General features: G+C 44.7%; 1 protein-coding gene across 1 annotated transcript in view; it reads right to left on the minus strand.

The window, feature by feature from the left end:
- SLC35B4 (solute carrier family 35 member B4) overlaps nucleotides 1-22255 on the minus strand; it is a 41478-nt gene that overhangs the window by 5440 nt on the left and 13783 nt on the right. Inside the window, exons 2-8 of the mRNA XM_030216320.1 lie at nucleotides 19991-20104; nucleotides 17522-17624; nucleotides 14293-14342; nucleotides 10015-10096; nucleotides 8045-8105; nucleotides 5705-5814; nucleotides 3644-3719 (exon numbers count right to left, since the gene is read on the minus strand). Of these exons, the coding sequence (XP_030072180.1) occupies nucleotides 3644-3719; nucleotides 5705-5814; nucleotides 8045-8105; nucleotides 10015-10096; nucleotides 14293-14342; nucleotides 17522-17624; nucleotides 19991-20104 (596 nt within the window). The remainder of the gene's footprint in view (nucleotides 1-3643; nucleotides 3720-5704; nucleotides 5815-8044; nucleotides 8106-10014; nucleotides 10097-14292; nucleotides 14343-17521; nucleotides 17625-19990; nucleotides 20105-22255) is intronic.

The following is a 22255-nucleotide window of genomic DNA, read 5'->3' on the forward strand; positions in this document are numbered from 1 at the left end:
GGGGAGGGCAGGGGGGAGAAAGAACATATCGCTGGACAGGAGGGGAGAGAAGAGATTGCTGGACAAGAGGGGAGGGCAGGGGGGAGAGAAGAGATCACTGGATAAGAGGGTAGAGGCATGGGGGAGAGAGAAGAGATCGCTGAATAGGAGGGCAGGGGGAGAGGAGAATTGCTGGACAGGAGGGGAGGGCAGGGGAGAGAGAAGAATTGCTGAACATGGATGGATGATTGGAGGGTCAGGGGAGAGAGGAAATTTACTGGATATGGGTGGATGGAGGAGAGGGAAGTCAGGAAGGAGATGCACATGGATGGAGGTGAGGGAAGAGAGGAGAAATGCTGGACATGGATGGAGTGAAGGGCAGGGAAGAGAGAAGAAATGTTGGACAAGGATGAAGGGAAGGAAAGACAAAGGAAGGAGATGCACACAGATGGAGGGAAAGGGAGAGAGGAGAAATGCTGGACATAGATGGAGGGGAGGGAAGACAGGAAGTACATGCACATGGATGGAGGGGAGTGAGGAGAAATGCTCATGGATGGAGGGGAAATTGCTGAATTTAAGGGCTGGATAGGAACACTTTCAGGGCAGATGCTGAAACTGGAGGAATGATAGGGACAGGGCTACAGATGGTAGACAGGACGCATAAGGACACAAGAGGATGGTGGACATGGTGAGAGAAAAAAATATCAAATGGAAAGAAGACACTGCATAAAACAGAAGACACTGGGACCAAAGCGAATAGAAAAAACAAATGATCAGACAACAAAGGTAGAAAAAGTATTTTATTCAGAATTTTTTATGTCAGCTTTTGGAAATGTGTATCTGTGATGTTTTTCATGTAAGTTTCAATTTTTCTAGTATTGCTGCATGCTGAGTCTGACTTCTTCAGGTAACTTTCTAGTTCAGTATTTTGCCTTCATATTTTTTTTTATTTCTAGTTCTTTGTGTCATATCTGTTGCCATGTGTTTTTTTTTATGTGTGATAAGGTACAGTATTCTGCTAGTGTGTAGTATTTGCAGCCCTTTTTGTTTTGTTTTTCATTAGGTTGTGTACTGGTGTTTTAGAGCCCGGTGTAATTATAGTGCTGCCTTTCCATGCATAAGGTTGTAGCTCGTCCTGTCCTTGGAATTAGTGCTGTTATGGTTTGGTAAGGTTATGAGTGGGTTTTTGCACAAGTTTGTGTATAGTGTTTTGCAGTGGAGAGATTGTGTTTTGACCTTACTGAGGTAGCACCAAAACATCAGAAAAAGTGTAGAGCCTAAATCATGACACACTACCTCTTGAAGGATTTACATATAGTGCAGGGGCCCGGCCCGGTGGCGGGTGGAGCAGCCGTGACCTCGGGGGGGGGGGGCCCAGGGGCGGCCTTGTCCCGGGCCCGGCCCAGTCTCTCGGCGGCCCTGCAGCCAGAGGACTATATTATACCAAGTCGGTCTGTGCTAGGTCTATAAAAATTGAAGTTTTATTACTGCTTACCATATAATTAACAGTGGATGTTATATAACTTGCAATGGATGGGATTATTTTATTTATTTGTTACATTTGTACCCCACATTTTCCCACCTATTTGCAGGCTCGGTGTGGCTTACACAGTACCGTAAAGGCGTTTGCCAAGTCCGGTAGAGAACAAATACAAGGTTATGTTGTGTTCGAATAAGGTAGGTGTATTCCAGGCACCATTAGGGTCGAAAGGAGGGAGGTTGTATATTTTCCAGTACGATCATTGGTTTTGTTGTGTGGCCGGGTGTGGGGATTTACGTTGGATCTGTAGGGTAGGCCTTTTGAAGAGGTTGGTTTTTAGTGATTTTCTGAAGGTTAGGTGGTCATGGATTGTTTTCACAGCTTTTGGGAGTGCGTTCCATATTTGTGCGCTTATATAGGAGAAACTAGATGCATAGGCTGTTTTGTATTTGAGTCCTTTGTAAGTTGGGTAATGGAGGTTTAGGTATGTACGAGATGATCTGGTTCTGTTTCTGGTTGGTAGGTCTATAAGGTCTGTCATGTATCCTGGGACTACACCGCAGATTATTTTGTGGACCAGGGTGCAGATTTTGAAGATGATCCGTTCTTTGATTGGAAGCCAGTGTAGCTTTTCTCGGAGGGGTTCGGCACTTTCGAATCGTGTTTTACCAAATATCAGCCTGGCTGCTGTGTTTTGGGTTGTTCTTTACATCCCGCATGGATTCCGTTGCAATAATCTGCATGGCTTAGAACCATCGACTGTATTAGGTTTTGAAATATTTCTCTTGGGAAGAAAGGTTTTACGTGTTTAAGTTTCCACATTGCGTAGAACATTTTCTTTGTTAAGGAGTTTACTTGGCTCTCAAGAGTAAGGTTGCAGTCGATTGTGACGCCCAGTATTTTTAGGCTGTCTGAAATAGGGAGGGTGTGTTCTGGGGTGTTTATGGTTGTGGGTTTGTTCTTGTTGTGTTGAGATGAGAGGATGAGGCAGTGTGTTTTTTCAGTGTTCAGTTTCAACTGGAATGAGTTTGCCCATGAGTCCATGGTGTTCAGGCCTGCCTTGATTTCACTGGTTATTTCTGGCAAATCATGTCTGAAGGGAATGTAGATTGTAACATCATCTACATAGATAAATGGGTTGAGGCCTTGATTGGATAAGGACTTTGTCAGTGGGATCATCAATATGTTGAAGATAGTGGTGATCCTTGAGGTACTCTGCAGACTGCTTTCCACGGTGATGATATGTTTGAATTTGATTTAACTTGGTATGTTCTGGTAGTTAGAAAACCCTTGATCCAATTGAGTATATTTCCATCAATCCCAAAGTGGTCAGTATACAGTAGTAATTTCATTATCCCATGATTTGTTAAATATTTTTCCCCCTGTATTGTGATGGGTAACCAACTTGTAAAGGGGTAGAATAGTAGGTAGATTTACGATGGTAGAATAGCTAGCAATTTGTCATTTTGTGAATGAAGTTGGTGTGCGGATGTTACAAAAGCATCAGACATAAACATTCTGGCCAGAGTGAAGAGCCTTAAAGACAAGAATGAGAATTTTAAATGTAATTCTATAAACTATGGGTGATGAACGACACTTCCTGAACAATGGGGAGAAAGTCACACCAATTTGCAAAGCAAACAAATTTAATAGCAAAGTTTTGGACTATTTGTAGCCTCTGAAGAGACTCAAGGCATGCACCATTGTACAAGACATTATCTTGTACAATGGTAATCAATAAGGCTTGTAATTAAGGTGTGGTGTGGACCAACACTTGCAAGGCTTCCTTATCTAAATAAGGCCCAATAGATTTCTTCAGGTAAATGCTGCTTCTTTCTACTTCAAGGAAAAAAAAAAAAGGTAAACTGTCTAAAGGCAACTCAAGGGTCTGAAAGGGTCCAAGAATGGTTATATAATTCAAGAGTGGAACAGGGTAAAATGGGAGAAAGCACACTGCAAGTCACTTCCCTGGGTTCAGCTTCAACATATTCTACTTTAGCATCAATCAGGCAATTATTAAGGGGTGTAAGATCCGATGTGTTAGTGTCTGTGTGAAATAATTGCTAGATGTCACCTGTAGCAAGGAGGAGAGCTAGGGGGAGGGGAGGAAGCTACAGCGAGTGTGCTTTAGCTTGTAACCTACAGTCATAGAGAAATGTTACGCATAGAACATTATCAACTTACCGGACTGGCTGAAGAGGACTGAATGATTGTAGATATCAGGGGCAAAGAAGAGGAAGCCCGGCAGAGGCAAGCAGTGCTGTACAGAGAATGAGAAAAGAAAGATTCTGTACCATGCGTCAAATAAAAACCAGGAAGATCCTCCGCACAGCCTTGCACTGGGGTTTTCTTAAGATTAAACATCATGATTGACTTTAGGGGTTGGGAGGAGGGGTTATCCTAGGATAGGAAGTTGACTTTAACATACAGGATTTATGTTGAGTACCTCACTTTAATGTAGGTGGAGAGGTGTAGGGAAGAGACACCATATTGCAAGCTGTTTAGATGATTTGTTTGTTAAATAGGTTGCTATTCTCACAAGGTTTGGAATCTTAAGTTGTTTGTATTTTACACAAATGATACCAATTTATGTAATGTTGAAGTAAAACAGACTTGGAAAAAAATGTTTGGTTTAGGTGAGGGAGCTTATCTTCTGTATCATAACAACACAGACATGCTGTTGTCAATTGTTTCCGTATCTTTCAATAAAAATTGTTTAAACATAAGAGTAAAACAAACACAGGGTGGAAGAGAACCATGGCCAAGTGACCAGCGTAAACACAGAAGTAAGAGTTCCAAACAAAGTTTATTGGGACCCTAAACGGTCTGTGTTTTGGCGGAAAGCCTTCTTCAGGGGTCAATAAACGAGTCCTCTGCTAAACTTGGAGTGCTAGCGAAGCACAAATGTCAGCACACAGAGTACTGTTTGACTGTGGCTATCTGCAGGTTCTATGGACTCCGCGTCCTGACATTTGTGCTTATGGACTGACTCGTTTATGGACCCCTGAAGAAGGCTTTCCGCCGAAACACAGACCGTGTAGGGTCCCAATAAACTTTGTTTGGAGCTCTTACTTCTGTGTTTAGGCTGGTCTCTTGGCCATGGTTCTCTTCCACCCTGTGGGTGTTTTAATCTACACACGAGCTTTCATTTACAGCTACCCAGAATTATTCTTCATATCAGCCCCCTCCACCCCCCCCCCCCCCACCCACATACAACTTAGCCATGATAGCATCAGTCCTCCGTTCAGGCCATGGACTGCCACATTCTCTAGAGCCCAGTAATGTGGTGTTTAACACTGACCGCCAGGTGGGACTCCCTTCAAGGGGACCTGAACACTACCTCTGCAATCACTGAGCCGGCGCCCGCCCAGATTCAATTTATCAGCCAAAGTGAATTTACAGAAAGCCCTCCACATACCCACATAAAACCAGCACTGCAAACTTCCCCCACTCCAGAACAAGCCTAACCAATGTGAACCGAGGGTCTAGTTCACACTGTTCCATACCACAGTGCCAGAACAGGCCCCTGAAAAGTTTCATCCTTCATTTCTATCTCATCAGTGAATCAAATATAAAAAAATACCTTATCTGGATCAGCACTAAGTGTCGTCTTTAGCAACAACAACAAAAATATATCAACAAAAACGTATACTGATTTTCACTTGGATTTCAGATTCAACCCTCTCCCTCCTCCAATGACAACCTTGGGAGATATTAGTGAGAGATACAGACTGATTATGAAAAGTCTTACACACACAATTTATCCCCAGCGGTAGAACATTAAGAAAGATTCAGCTGTTCACTGACAGATGTACTAGACGCACACAAGCATTCTGGGAACAGCAGGACGCTTGCCTGCTCCCTGTGTCACAGATGCAGACAATAAACATCTGGAAGCTCATTAGAGGGAGATGGGTGTGTGAATGTAGCAGAGAGGAGAGGGAGAAAGAGATGAGCTGCAGGAGACTATTAACTCCTGAAAAGAGCTGGTTTTTGGCCTGTGATCAACTGGGAGCCTTTCTCCTTGATCCACAGCACTGAGATAAAGGAGTTGGTTCTCCTGGCTGAGCTTGTAGGACATCCTGATCATTTTACCCTGTCAATCATTTCACATCCCAGGAAGAGGAGGAGCAAAGGTTGAGCTCTCAACCCTCTCTAAGAAGCAGCAATGAGCAGATCACGACAGAAGATGATCTTCTAGTAGGTGATCTCCACCCAAATAAGAACACTTGTTCAGATTCTTACGTTGTAAAATAACGCTTCTCTGGGGTGCTTGCCAAACTCTTTGTAAACCGTTTCTTGGAAAATTCCCATTCTGGCTGACATTAGGAGGGCGAAGGTCAGGAATGTAATACCTGCAAAAGAAAGGGGTTACTGTGCTATCAGAAAAGACCAAGGGCACAGCTCAAAGCCAATGCAATGCACCCACTTAAAGAAGAGTTATAGGTCCTCAGTGAAAGGACAGAACATACTCTGAAGAAGACCCAACCCACCAGAGACAGGGTGAACCAATTTGGGTTTTCTGCTTCTGAGTCATGCTATGTATAAAACTTGCGGTCTTGACATATTAAAAATACAAATCCCCAAGTGCACTAGAACAGAATGAGACCATCACAGATTGATCACAAGTCTTTAACTTGGGTTGAACTCTATATGCCGTTATTCTCTGAAACAGAACTCTAACTAGTACTGTGTTCCCTCCTATCTTTCAATCTTAGAGAACTTTAAAAAGAAGATGCACCATGTTCTCCTAAGATAACGGCTCCAAATAGGTTAGGTTTGCAAATATCACGAGAAGAGTGAACTTCCCTCCTAATCCAGGGCATATCGGAGATTATGGCAGTCTCAATCATCTCAATACTTGCATTGTGCCAAAGAGCGCCTCCTTCTGGAGGTCATAAGGTGTAATAGGAACAGGCAGCAAATCAAGAAGCGCTTGGATCCTTTTTTAATCAACCAGAGTTAGCTGCCTGGAATTACTCAGGCTGTTCACTCTTCTGAAAATTTCCCTGGATATTCTACATTAAATTTTTTTTTGTTTTTTTGTTACATTTGTACCCCGCGCTTTCCCACTCATGACAGGCTCAATGCGGCTTACATGGGGCAATGGAGGGTTAAGTGACTTGCCCAGAGTCACAAGGAGCTGCCTGTGCCTGAAGTGGGAATGGAACTCAGTTCCTCAGTTCCCCAGGACCAAAGTCCACCACCCTAACCACTAGGCCACTCCTCCACTGTTGCTACTATTTGAGATTCTACATGGAATGTTGCTATTCCACTAGCAACATTCCATGTAGAAGTTGGCCCTTGCAGATCACCAATGTGGCCGCACAGGCTTCTGCTTCTGTGAGTCTGACGTCCTGCACGTATGTGCAGGACGTCAGACTCACAGAAACAGAAGCCTGCGCAGCCTTCTACATGGAATATTGCTAGTGGAATAGCAACATTCCATGTAGAATGTCCAATAGTAGCAACATTCCGTGTAGAATCTCCAATAGTAGCAACATTCCATGTAGAATCTCCAATAGTACCTATTTTATTTTTGTTACATTTGTACCCCGCGCTTTCCCACTCATGGCAGGCTCAATGCGGCTTACATGGGGCAATGGAGGGTTAAGTGACTTGCCCAGAGTCACAAGGAGCTGCTTGTGCCTGAAGTGGGAATCGAACTCAGTTCCTCAGTTCCCGAGGATCAAAAGTCCACCACCCTAACCACTAGGCCACTCCAAATTGAAGCTCAATGAGCCAAGCATGAGTAACAATAAAGATGTAGCCCACAGCCGCCTCAGAATTATCCCACACCATAAGCTCCCAGGAGTCAGAAGGCTTCATGAAACATGCCACTCCTCCACACACGCATTTCTCTTCTCTGGAATAAGACCTGCCCATTCCCGACATTTACACTGGTTATTTTTTAGGTGACTTTTATGGTTCAACGATTTTATTGATAACGCAATACAAGTTCTCTCAACGAACATTACATGCTTGAACCCAATAACTCAGGAGATGTGGTAACTTCACAACATTATTGAAAAGAATCCGTCATCTATTATCAGTATTATACCTCATATCCCCGCCCTATAACCCCCCCCCCCCCCCAGGCGCGTACGGCTCGAGATCTGCATCCAGGCCAAAATCTGTCAAAACATAATAACATTGGGGTAATCCAGCAGTTCACCAAATCAACTAATAAAAGGGATTTCCTCTCAGGGGGAATTCAATATCAAGCTCTTAGCCCTGTGCGGAAGGGACCGAATATACACATCCCATACTGCTAAGAAGGCCTTCCAGTGCCTAGGGGAACACCTAGCCCGCCTCTTTTCCAGAAGCATCATATCATGTAGTCGATTTCCCCAAGCGCAAAAGGATGGAGCCAACTCCCCCACCCAAACGCTCATAATGACCCGCTTACCTATAGCTCCCGCCTTACACAACAACAATACCTGTGCGCGATTGTGTATCCTGTAAATTTCATATTTATCAATTTAGGTGACTTAAAAAAAAAAAAAAAGAACCAAAGGTTTCAATCTGGCAGCACAGGACAGTCTCCGTAGCAAACTGCCTTGGTGGACGCTTCACCCTACCCACCTAAGAGCCACCACATCAACGTGCTGAATCCCTCCTCCTCACTGGAATTTGCTTGAGACACCTGCGGAGGGGGGGGGGGGGGGGGGGGGGAGAGAGAAAAAGAGAGGAAAGTTAGTCACAGGTGTTATGATTGCGAACAAAATTCAGCTCTGAATCCTACCAAAATGGGTTTTAAAGTCATGGACATCTGTACGCCCCATCCATATTCTTCTACCCATGGGAACACTGTTTTTTGTTTGACCATTTATGATTACATGGGAGTTATGGTATGTGTTTCACTGTGGAAAGGGAGGTGTTTTTGTTGTAGCTTTGTGACATTTTGCTTGTTTGTACACCACACTGAATCCTTTTTAGGGGATACTAGCGGTTAACAAGAGCCATATTGACACTGACATTATGAACGGGGCAAAGCAAGAGATATGGACATCATTGTGGCAGCAGGGGAATGTCCATGTTCTAAAATGTTTCAAGTATGTGACCTGACAGAAGTTATTTTTCTGTCAGGTCACATCACTCTCAAGCAAGTCCACGACCCAAAGTGTTATACCATGGCTGGTGACTGGAATAACACTTCGGGTCACGGTCTTGCTTCAGCATATTATAAAATGGCCACATAGACCTCCATGCGGAGTAGGGGAGTCGCCTAATGGTTAGATCAGCAAACTGAGAACCAGGGAAACCAGGCTCAAATCTTACTTTTTTCTTTTTTTCTTTTAAATTGTGAGCCCTCCAGGGACAGAAAAATACCTACTGTACCTGGGGCTCACAATTTAAAAAAACAGCTGAGGTAGGATTTGAATCAGGGTCCCTTGTGTCTCAGGCCCAGATGCACAAAGGTCCTCCGTTAAGAATCCGTCTGTATTTCCAAATCCAATCCCAAAGAGAACTGTATGCAAATGAGCTGCTCGTTGGTAAAGGTAGGAGTTGCTGCTGTGCATCGCTTTGCAAGCACATTTGCATAGTAATTAGCTCATTATAATAGCTCTGCATTCCATTTTTATTAGCTGCTACCGTGATAGGAAAAGAGCTCGGAGAACCCTTTCGTGCATGTCTCGTTTTACTCCTTGCTCGCTAAACCGGCTAGAGCTGGTATAAAAACTACGTTGCTGGCTCATTAGGGTTAGTGCATCTGGGCCTCAGCCCCCTGGCTTTAGCCATTAGGGCTACTCCTTCAGTCCACATGGAGGTCTATTAAGGCAGCCTAGAGAAACAGACTTTTAAAGGAGGCAGGTCTACAGTAAGTAAAGCTTGCAATGAGGATGTTAATGAAGGCAACTACAAAGTCCAAGATTCAATGGTGGGCTGGGGGGGGGAGGGGGTCCCAGTATTTAATGCTAGCAGAAGGGCTTCGCAGTCCGCACTCTGCTTATGGTATTCAAATATTTGAAAGGTATTAATCTGCAAACGACCTTTTCCGGAGAGGGGAAGGCGGTAGAACTAGAGGACATGAAATGAAATTGAAGGGGGGAAGTATTTCTTCACGGAGAGAGTAGTGGATGCTTGGAATGCTCTCCCGCGGGAGGTGGTGGAAATGAAAACAGTAACAAAATTCAAACATGCGTGGGATAAACATAAAGGAATCCTGTGCCGAAGGAATGGATCCTCAGGAGCTTAGTCGAGATCGGGAGGCGGGGCTGGTGGTTGGGAGGCGGGGATAGTGCTGGGAAGACTTATACGGTCTGTGCCAGAGCCAGTGGTGGGAGGCGGGGCTGGTGGGTGGGAGGCGGGGATAGTGCTGGGCAGACTTATACGGTCTGTGCCCTGAAGAGGACAGGTACAAATCAAGGTAGGGTATACACAAAAAGTAGCACATATGAGTTATCTTGTTGGGCAGACTGGATGGACTGTGCAGTTCTTTTTCTGCTGTCATCTACTATGTTACTATGTTACTATTAGCAGAAGAAGTGGTATGAGATAATGGAAAAGACTGATATGCTCTGCCTGCGCGCCACACAACGATTACTTCTTACCACTTGTTTAGCAGACATGAAAGTGCAGATGAAAATTCCCACAGACACCAGGGCTATAGACAAATACTTCGATGTACTGTATCTGTGAAAATAAAAACATAAGCAGATAGAGAAATCTCAACTTCCCAGATCACTTCACAGTAAGGACGACAAACTGTTCAGGATCTGAACAGGTAAGCAGTACTACACGTGGCACGTGGCCATATCCCACCATGCACCAGAACACACCAGCGGATTTCAAGGCAATACAACTGCAGCACTGCCATAGCGCTTCAGCAGGTATAGGGTGGAGTCTGCCCGGTTACCGCTGGAGCCTTTGTCGCCACTTCAATGGGTGGTGGTAAGGGTTCCCTGCCGCATGGCCATGTTTGTCTGGGGGGCTTTTTACCCACTGCGGGAAAAATGGCTCCCGCTGCAAGCGCAAGGCCATTTTCCCCGCAGCTTGGTAAAAGGACTCCTCCGTGAGCTCAGTTTCTAATGTTAATCTTCCACAGCAATCTTATCTCCATTTGATTTGTATCAAATTTCTTATAGAAGGGCAAAATATCTCTACTATGTATAAATATATTCATAACTCCCTATTCACAATCAAGAAAATCTATTACTCCATGAGACAGAGAATTGAAATTGCAAGATCAGAGCAATGACTGAAAATATTTTTGGTGCAGTGTCTGGAGACTAGGGGATGGGACGACTTCCCTATGAGGAAAGGCGAAAGCGGCTACAGCTCTTCAGCTTGGAGAAAAGACAGCTGAGGGGAGATATGATAGAGGTCTATAAAATAATGAGTGGAGTGGAACGGGTAGGCGTGAATCGTTTATTTACTCTTTCCAAAAATACTAGGACTAGGGGGCACACAGTGAAGCTACAAAGTAGTAAATTTAAAACGAATCGGAGAAAATTTTTTTTCACTCAACGTGTAATTAAACTCTGGAATTTATTGCCAGAGAATGTGGTAAAGATGGGTAGCTTAGCGGGGTTTAAAAAATGTTTGGACGAGTTCCTAAAGGAAAAGTCCATAGACCAATATTAAAATGGACTTGGGGAAAATCCACTGCTTATTTCTGGGATAAGCAGCATAAAATGTATTGAACTTTTCTGGGATCTTGCCAGGTATCTGTGACCTGGATTGGTCACTGTTGGAAACAGGACGCTGGGCTTGATGGACTTTTGGTCTGTCCCAGTGTGGCAATACTTATGTACTTATGTAGACCAACCTGCTCTGCTAGCCTTACTCAATCTTTATATTTCATGGCTCCAGTGAGAAAACATCTGTTGGTACTGCGATAAAGATCATATTTTATTTGAATGCCTGCAGATTAAATTATTTTAAAATTATGTTTGGTCGAATGTATAAATATCTTGAATATCAAAGCATCAATTTCATTGCCTTTAATTATCTTAAAATCGACCCTACCATCTTTAATACTTGATGAATCGCATAAACCTTTATACATATTCTATTGAGCATTATTCGGTCTATCCTAGGATCCTGGAAATATGCCAAGAACTTAAATGACATTTTCTGGTGGCACACAGTGTGTCAAAATACTGAATTCAAGATCTCTGAAAAAAATAAAAAAACAACCTCCAGCACAAAATTAAACATAAGTACGTCAGTAATGCCACACTGGGAAAAGACCAAGGGTCTATCGAGCCCAGCACCCTGTCCATGACAGCGGCCAATCCAGGCCAATGGAACCTGGCGAGCTTCCCAAACGTACAAACATTCTATACATGTTATTCCAAATCTAGTCTCCAATGGAACTTTATCCAATACATAATTACTTCCACTGAGAAACAAAACATTCTTTGTATAATTATTTCTGGATGCTCTTCCCTGTTTAACTGAATATTTCTTTGTATTTCGGTTTGTTACTTAAGTTCTGTATATATTTAAAGTTTTCAATAAAATATTTGAACTGGAGAACTGCTGAAAAAGTTGAAAAGCCAGATTTCTATTTCAGCACTCGATCTCATTCGTATTTCCTGAACTGATGACACAGAATGAAAGGAAAAAGCCTTTTTCAGATTATATAAGACAAAAAGTCTTTCTGTTATGCTGCCACTGACCTTCCTTACTACAGCAGTTAGGCTCTGTCCTACTGCTTGCAACAGTTACTGTCCTGCTTATAATCGAACGAGAAAAACGCCCAAGTTCCGACCTAAATCGGGAGATGGACGTTTATCTCACAAAAACGAATAATGCGGTATAATCGAAAGCCGAACTTGGACGTTTTCAACTGCACTCCATCGCAGAAGCGTACAAAGTTGACGGGGGCGTGTCGGAGGCGTGGTGAAGGCGCGACTGGGGCATGGTTATCACCCGAACAGAGATGGGCGCCTTTTGCCGATAATGGAAAAAAAGTATGCGTTTGTAGCTAGAATTTAGGGCACTTTTCCTGGACCCTGTTTTTTCACGAATAAGGCCCCAAAAAGTGGCCTAAATGACCAGATTACCACCGGAGGTAATCGGGGATGACCTCCCCTGACTCCCCCAGTGGTCACTAACCCCCTCCCACCACAAAAAATGATGTTTCACAACTTTTTATTTTCACCCTCAAATGTCATACCCACCTCCCTGGCAGCAGTATGCAGGTCCCTGGAGCAGTTGTTAGGGGGTGCAGTGGACTTCAGGCAGGTGGACCCAGGCCCATCCCCCACCCTACCTGTTACAATTGTGCTGATTAATGCTTAGTCGTCCAACCCCCCCCCCCCAAACCCACTGTACCCACATGTAGGTGCCCCCCTTCACCCCTTAGGGTTATAGTAATGGTGTAGACTTGTGGGCAGTGGGTTTTGAGGGGGATTTGGGGGGCTCAACACACAAGGGAAGGGTGCTATGCACCTGGGAGCTCTTTAACTTTTTTTTTTTTTTGTAAAAGTGCCCCCTTGCCCGGTTGGTGTCCTGGCATGTGAGAGGGACCAGTGCACTACGAATCCTGGCCCCTCCCACGAACAAATGCCTTGGATTTATTCGTTTTTGAGCTGGGCGCTTTCATTTTCCATTATCGCTGAAAAACAAAAACGCCCAGCTCACAAATTGTCGAATAAAACATGGACGTCTATTTTTTTTCGAAAATATGGTTCAGTCCGCCCCTTCACGGACCCGTTCTCGGAGATAAACGCCCATGGAGATAGACGTTTTCATTCGATTATGCCCCTCTTTATCACTTTTATATGCAAACATTTTCCCGGGTTACTTCGTGTTTACCCACAGAAAAGTGTGGTTTAAATATTGCTCCCATCCCCTAGGACAACCTCGAGCGCTGGGCCACATCCCAGTCGGGTTGTCAGGATTTCCACAATGAATATGCATGAGATCGATTTGCATACAATGGAAGTAATACAAGCAAATCAATCTTATGCAAATACATTGTGGAAATCTTGAAACCTAACTGGGCCGTGGCCCTCAAGGACCGTGGTTGCCCACCCCTTCCCTGTGCCTGTAACTTTTATCTGCAGTAAAGATTGGGCAAGGTTAGGGAAGGAGAGGAAGTGTACATAAATGGGTTTCAAATTCCACACACGCTTTAACATGGACACTGTGCTCCTGCTTCAAATCAAGTGCAAAAGTACTTGAGTACACAAGTAATAACCGTGATCTCCTGTGGACCTCTAGTTTCAAAGGGAAAAGTCTCCTTTTGAAAATCAGCTTGCAAGCCAGTGGGACCTGCAAGCACTGAAGGCAGGGTTACCATATGTCCGGATTTACCTGGACATGTCCTCTTTTTGAGGACATGTCCGGGCAACTGGGGGGTTTTTGCCAATCTGCCCGTTTGTCCAGATTTCTGGACAAACGGGCAGATTGCTAGCCTCTTCTCCCCTTACTTACTACTGCCCTGGTGGTCTAGTGACCTCTTCCGCCTTCAGGGCAGGAAAGAGCCCCCTCTTTCCTGCCCGGAGCACTGCCCTGCATGCATCCCTCCAGTTGCTGATCTCGGCGCTGATTCAAAATGGCTGCCGAGAGTTGACGTGACCTTGTGAGACTTCAACTCTTGGCGGCCATTTTGAATCGGCACCGAGATCAGTAATAGGAAGGATGCATGCAGGGCAGCGCTCCAAGCAGGAAAGAGGGGGCAGTAGTAAGGTAAGGGGAGGGGGGGTGACGGGGTGTGTGACAGGGGGGAGGGGAAAATGTGACAGGGGGCGGAGTGAGGGCGTGACGGGGTGGGGCGGCAGAGGCGGGCATGTGTCCTCCTTTTTGGGGGACAAAATATGGTAACCCTAACTGAAGGCAGTTTGATAATTATCTTCACAGCAACTGGGCCAACTTACCTCCTCTTCAAAATAATCACTCCTAGAACCATACTTGCTATCAGAGACCCCTGGAAGAAGAATAGTGAGATCAAATCCAGGCAACCGTAATATTTATTCTCTCAATTCTTCAAAAACTACTAGCAGCAACAGGGTACACCGGAGTAAAAATCCTGAGCTGCTCTCAACTCCATCCCACCGAGAACAAACAAAGATCTATAAAGCAAATACTGATTCCCAAGTTCAACTGAAGCTGTTGAGGGACTTCAGCTCAAGACCTGTAACACCTTAAGTTGTAACAGAACATCCTATTGGGTCTGGTACAATCAGTACAAAACAAACTACTGCCCTGTAAAATAGTATAGAATTTGCTTAACTGGACAATAGTCAACATGACATCGAAAATTCTAAGCTTTCTGTATTCTCTTTAGAACTGTTTCATGAAACAACAGGCCACCAATACTGAAGTAAAATTGACTCCTTGGAAGGAAATACGGACAGCAGATATAATATTTCCTCAAGCGGATTAAGGTTCTGGTCAGCCCCCAATCCCTCCCTCCAAAGTTATTCCCCCTCTCCCTCACACACACACACTAACCTCACTAGCAGTCCATATTTTCTATATGCTTAACAGAGCTTAGGGCTCAGTGTGGCCTCAACTGTGCTTGGATCTATTGCCCCTCCAGACGCTAGGAGCACAAAGCCCTTTAAAGTTTGCTGGGTCAACCCTGGGAAAGAAGTAGGCTCGGCTGGGTACGTTTGGCGCTTCCCCGCGCGTTTCAACATGTTGTCCCCACAATTCACACAGCAAACTGTGAGAGCTTCCAGCCCCACATCCATTCAAGTTGCCACCTTGATTCCCCCCCTATTTTTTTAAATATTGGAGGAAAGGAGGGGGGACCTGCAAAAAGGAATCTGGGGTATGGTGGTCAGATTGGAGTGAGAGAAGGGTGTGCCACTAGGGATCCACTCTCAACCCACCGTTCTACGCTGCCCCGGACCTGGTGAAAAGTTAGTTTCTCACACATAACACACATCGGAAACATTTTTTTTTTTTTATTGCATAGCTGTGGAATTGTTAATGACTACATTACCATGCATTTTAATGCGGTTTGCAGTAGTGCTTTTGACACAATCTAACAACCACACTGAAACCATTTCTGCATTGCTCAGCCACTAAAACCTGCAATAAAACCAGGTTAAACCCTCAGTAATGCTTTCTGCATGGGCCACAGAGAGACTGCAAGCCAGCCCCTGCTTCTCAAGGCCTGATGCTGCTCCTTTGTGGCCATCAGTGTGAAGCTTGACATTAACCCATTAATGTCCAATACTCCCATAATATGCCATATGGGAACAAATCATGGGAACACTGGGCTCTAATAGGTTAAGCTGCTGGGATGAACACGCTGGTTGTGCTTTTGCACTAATCAAGGAGAGTCATCCTCTTCCCTTGAGGACGCGCTCTTGTGTTGCCAGCTTCACGACATGTTATGCACAGTGCAAATAAAGGAATTAATCCAACTATATTAACAACTTATATGTTGTAGAGTGGATTTTGAGTATCAAGGACAACAGGAGGACCAGGTAATAAAAAAGAAAGTACCAGTCCAGGCCTTCTGATCTTAGACGTTAGTAGTTAAAGATTGGGAATTAGGGGATTAAGGGAAGACGGGATAGGAAAGGGAGATTTTGAGTTTTCTTTTTCCTGAGTTTGAGGTAGGGAAGGCCTACCCTCGCAGGAACAGATCCCTGGAATATACGGACGGGGAGTGCAAGGTTATTAGTGGTACGTTTTGCAAATACTGTCACCTATTGGTTGATATTTTTCAGACTATACTATCACCTTTTGGTTTGTATTGTATTCCTTTAATAAAAAGATTTAAACATAAAAAAGGGAGTGGAGGAGTGGCCTAGTGGTTAGGGTGGTGGACTTTGGTCCTGAGGAACTGAGTTCGATTCCCACTTCAGGCACAGGCAGCTCCTTGTGACTCTGGGCAAGTCACTTAACCCTACATTGCCCCATGTCAGCCGCATTGAGCCTGCCATGAGTGGGAAAGCGCGGGGTACAAATGTAACAAAAATAAAATAGATACTATTGGAGATTCTACATGGAATGTTGCTACTATTGGAGATTCTACATGGAATGTTGCTATTCCACTTGCAACATTCCATGTAGAAGGCTGCGCAGGCTTCTGTTTCTGCGAGTCTGACGTCCTGCACGTGCGTGCAGGACGTCAGACTCACAGAAGCAGAAGCCTGCGCGGCCACATTGGTGAATGATCTGCAAGGGCCGACTTCTACATGGAATGTTGCTAGTGGAATAGCAACATTCCATGTAGAATCTCAAATAGTAGCAACAGTGGAGGAGTGGCCTCGTGGTTAGGGTGGTGGACTTTGGTCCTGAGGAACTGAGTTCAATTCCCACTTCAGGCACAGGCAGCTCCTTGTGACTCTGGGCAAGTCACTTAACCCTCCATTGCCCCATGTAAGCCGCAATGAGCCTGCCATGAGTGGGAAAGCGCGGGGTATAAATGTAACAAAAATAAAATAGATATTATTGGAGATTCTACATGGAATGTTGCTACTATTGGAGATTCTACATGGAATGTTGCTATTCCACTTGCAACATTCCATGTAGAAGGCTGCGCAGGCTTCTGTTTCTGTGAGTCATACGTGCAGGACGTCAGACTCACAGAAACAGAAGCCTGCGCGGCCACATTGGTGAATGATCTGCAAGGGCCGACTTCTACATGGAATGTTGCTAGTGGAATAGCAACATTCCATGTAGAATCTCAAATAGTACCAACAGTAGAGGAGTGGTTAGGGTGGTGGACTTTGGTCCTGGGAAACTGAGGAAGTGAGTTCGATTCCCACTTCAGGCACAGGCAGCTCCTTGTGACTCTGGGCAAGTCACTTAACCCTCCATTGCCCCATGTAAGCTGCATTGAGCCTGCCACGAGTGGGAAAGCACGGGGTACAAATGTAACAAAAAAAAAAAAAGTCCCAAGTAAGAAAGTAACAATATATGTAAAGTATGATACTAGCAGCAGCGATTATGTCCTTAATATTCAGAATTCACATCAAAATAATGGGATATTTCTATAATATTATGAGGTATACAGATTCACAATATAGGGGACGGGAAAGGAAAAGAGGAGACCTTCTATGGTAAATTACATGTTAAACTTACTTACAAACATCTGTGTAAACAGAAAAATGTTGTGGACAAGGACAAACACAGGGTGCTCACCGATCTGAAAATCATGTGGAGAGGCATGGCAATGTTGAGATTCAAGGCATAATTATTCACTACGCTGACTGTAAAGAACATTGTTACCATGATAGTGTAATACCTGCAAAATAAGCAGAGAACGTCTCGTTTAAAGCAGCAGCTCCAATGTACTGACAGTTTAATGCACACAACTCTAAACAAAAAAAAAAAACTCAGCAAACCTCTGAATCAAGTTCTATCAGAAAGGGGATTCTGCTGATTAAAGGGCCCGTTTATTAAAGTCCGATGAAATCTGGGCGTAATATGTTTTTTATTTTAATTTATTTATTTATTCAAGACTTGATTTAACTAACAAGTAGGACAAAGCAGTGTACAGGCTGAAATATCAAACATATAAATTGCGAGTGACCGTACTCACCCACAAATGCACAGTAGAGACTTTCCCTCTCTGTCCCGCCCCCGCGTCAATACGTGATGACGGGGGCGGGACAGAGAGGGAAACTGCGCGAAGGGGAGGGAGGGAGGGAACCGCCCAGGTCGCTACCGCTCCCCCCCCCCCCCCCCCCCCCCCGAGGTCGCCACCACCGGTAACCCCCCGGAGTCGCTGCTGCCACCGCCACCCCTCCACCCGGCCCTGGCCCTCTCTTCGCTATTCAACTTACATCGCCGCAGCACGCAGATCAGCTGAGCTCCCATCGGCCTTCCTTCCCTGCCTGTGTCCCGCCCTTGCCGACGTACCGGTAGCGGCGACCTCAGGGGGGGGGCCTTGGAAAACCCCCATTCCAATACTAGCCCATTTTAACGGGCTCAACGGCTAGTAAATGAAAGAAACTACAGTATAAAAATAGGAAAGTCAAACATTCATCCCAGCAAACAAACAGTACAGGGTGGTGTCAAGCATGTTCTAATCTGACTCAAGTTCTGCAGGCCTGCTGGAAAAGCCACGTTTTAATTGCAGCTTTAAAATGCTTTAAAGTCAATTTCACTACATATAGTCAAGGGTAAAGAGTTCCAGAGAGTAGGGGCAGTGAAACAAAAGGCGCTGTGTCTGGTGGATTCAAACTGAGCCGCCCAGGGCCCGTGGAACTTTCCCGCGCACTGAGCCCAGATTTAATGCGGAACCTATGGGCAAACCTTTTAAACTATTTTAATGCAGATCATGTGCTAAGGTCATTTACAGGTTAACTGAATTTTAGTTTTAGTTATGGTGCCAAAACCAGCCCCAAATCCTTTTTCTGCTTGGTTTCGGTTTCAGCTAAACAGTTATTTTAATTTTTAGCCATGTTTTTGATTTCGGCAGAAAATGACCATGTGTTTTCAGTGAAAACCAAAAATCTGTGCTTTGTCCCATTTGTATTCCTCCCTCTCACCCCCCCCCCCCCCCCCCATAGGCCTCCCTGGGCCTATCTTATCATCCCTAGTGGTGTAGGGGTATAGTTGGGGCAGGCATTCAAGTTCTGCTCTCATAATGGCTGCTGTGGCTGGGATATCGCTCTTGTCCTGACTACAACACTAGACCACAGGGATTGTAGGGTAGTCCTGGGGGGGGGGGGGGGGGGGGCTACTCTTTGTATTCTTTTTGTTCTGTGATTTCAAGAAATGCACTTATGACCTTGCACAATAGTTTATATGGCAAAGAGTGCTCCAAATAAACGCTTTTGATTTAAATCTATAAATTTGGGATAAGCTCCTAAAAGATTATTCTCTTTGTGGAGTTATAACATCACTGTTTCTCCAAATGTGGTGCAAAATCAGCGATTGTAAAAGTACTGTGGCTTTTAGTTTCAGTTTTCATTACCTGTGGTCCATGCTTGCGGAGGCTATTTTGCTTGGAGGTCTTTCATTATTTAAATTATTACATTCTAGTTTGGATGGGTTTAGCAGAGTGATGCAGACTGCAAGCTCAGACAATCCTCAGTGGCCCTCACTGGTTCACACTCGCACAACCAAACTTAAGTTTTTGGCCAAAACCAGGTGATGAGTTTCGACTACGGCCGAAAGCTTTCAGACAGTTTCGGTCAGCCTCTCATTAGCACACGGCACCTACATACAGTTAACACGGGAGCACATACTGCCTCCTACTTAAGAGTTGCTAGATGCTCCTGTGTTAACATCGCATTATTCAGTTAGCGTGTGCTAATCCAAAAGCGCTAATTAAACAACGCAGGAATGCCCATGACACACCTCCTCCAAAAATAACATGCAAGTTACCGTGTGCTAACAGGCAAAATACCGCAAAACACTGACACCTTTTGCGCTAACCTGTATTTGCACGCTAACCACATGTTAAGGGCTTAGTGCTCTTTAGCAAAAGGACCCCTCAATCCTCGCTCTTTCGCTGCAGTGTGGTTGCAATTCACAATATAAGTGTTCTCACCACAAAGTGAGCCATTGCTCAAGTCAGTTACGGGAGCAATTCTATATGCAATTGAAAGCAGGCTAAGCAGGCTAAGCTACAACAGTTAATAATAAGAATTCTAATAATACCTGATTGGTATGGCTGGCCGTTTCCTCCCAAAATCAGCTTCAAAGATAAATCCTTCCGCTGCTATAAATAAAAACTGTGCAAAAGTAACTATATTCCCGCATCCTGGAAACTGCCTGCAGTTTGCAAGGAAACAAAATAAGACATTGTATTATTAAAAAGCTGGAAAACAGAGATACCACGTGCACCAGAGTATACAGCAATCAGAGGAGTTTAAAAGCGTTACTGGACCATACCTATTGATCAGTTAATCATAGGAGATTACATTGTCTACAGTCTTTTTCCTGAGCTTCCTGACAGTTGCCTCTGCAGGGCTCAATCAAATCTATAATTTCAATACAGAAACAGGGACATCCTATCTGCAGGAAGTTCAGAAGAATGGGAATATTCTAACTACCGCTCTTCATCACACACTAAACATAGTAAACATAGTAGATGACGGCAGAAAAAGACCTGCATGGTCCATCCAGTCTGCCCAAGAAGATAAATTCATATGTGCTACTTTTTTATTTGTACTGTCCTCTTCAGTGCACAGACCGTATAAGTCTGGCCAGCCCTATCCCCGCCTCCCAACCACCAGCTCTGGCACAGACCCTATAAGTCTGCCCAGCACTATCCCCGCCTCCCAACTACCAGTCCCGCCTCCCACCACCAGCTCTGGCACAGACTGTATAAGTCTGCCCAGCACTATCCCTGCCTCCCACCACCGGCTCTGGCACAGACTGTATAAGTCTGCCCAACACTATCCCCGCCGCCCAACCACCAGCCCCAGCACAGACCGTATAAGTCTGCCCAGCACTAGCCCCGCCTCCCAACCACCAGCTCTGCCACCCATTCTAGGCTAAGCTCCTGAGGATCCCTTCCTTCTGCACAGGATTCTTTTATGTTTATCCCACCTTCTTCCTAAAAATGGAATACTGAACCCAGGCTGCAGAACTGCAGGGATCATTCCTCTGGCTCCTCAGGCCACTGATGGGCTCCTATGCCACTGGGAACCCCTTTCAACTCCCCTTCCTTGGTAACCTCTTATTGTACATGAAAGAGATTTTCCCCAATAGGATCTTCTGGGTACTTCTTCCAAGCAACTTGGTTCAGCCACTGATGCTAGACTTTATGGACCCAGCATGGTATTTCTAATGTCAGGTATTCAAATCAATGGAGGGACGAAATAAGGGGCCTTCAGGAAAGACAGCCAATGTCGCTGTTCCAATGACAGAGACCAATGCTAGCCAAAACAACGCAGAAGAACCCGACTTCACACAATGAACAAGCCAAGCAGAACACTGGAGAGAACACATTACAGTAAACAGTACTTGATGATCCTTTATTCAGCTGGTGCCGACTTGACACGGGCCGTGTTTCAGTTATGGTGCCTGCATCAGGTGTCTGAAATAGACCCGTTAATATGCAATCCAGTTATCGATATATTTAGTGAAGTATGGCCAGAAACATCCATATCTTCTACATGAAGCCTATTAATTCAAACTGTGAATCAAGCACATCAGCAAAGGTAAACTATGTAAAAGAAGAAGTGTAACAATCACCTGCGTAATTGCTAGTATTTTATGACTCAGAAGTGCAATGGCGCCTAACTTTAGGTGACCTGATGTATAAAGATGAGGTTAGTGTCTAGGGGAAATGCTTCATTCCTAAGTCCCTTCATGTTAAAGAGAAAAGAATGCTCTAGAACAGTGCTTTCAAATTCTATCCTGGAGAACCTCCTGTCAGTTAGGTTTTCAGGATATCCTTACAGAACATGCAAGAGATAAATCCGCATGCACTACCTCCATCACATGCAGCTTTCTTTCATGTATATCCACTGTAGATGTCATGAAAACCCACCAGGATAAGTCTGGGAATTATTGTTCTAGAACAGGGATGAGGAGTGGCCTAGTGGTTAGGGTGGTGGACTTTGGTCCTGAGGAACTGAGTTCGATTCCCGGCACAGGCAGCTCCTTGTGACTCTGGGCAAGTCACTTAACCCTTCATTGCCTGCCGCATTGAGCCTCCCATGTGTGGGAAAGCGCAGGGTACAAATGTAACAAAAAAAAAAAAAAAAAAACCAGGGATGAGAAACCTTACAAAACAGGAAGCTTAGAAAGAAGACCAATGGGGAGAGCAACCCCCCCCCCCCCAACATCCTTTTACTGGAGCCATTGGTCGGTTCTGATCATTGGCCCATCAGGGAAGGTGACTTTGACAGCTAGTCCGTGTGGTCATCAGAAAAGGCAGGAAAATATTAACACTTACAAAACAGGAAGCCTAGA

This window comes from Microcaecilia unicolor, chromosome 10 (assembly GCF_901765095.1).
Source record: "Microcaecilia unicolor chromosome 10, aMicUni1.1, whole genome shotgun sequence".
Lineage (NCBI taxonomy): Eukaryota > Metazoa > Chordata > Amphibia > Gymnophiona > Siphonopidae > Microcaecilia > Microcaecilia unicolor.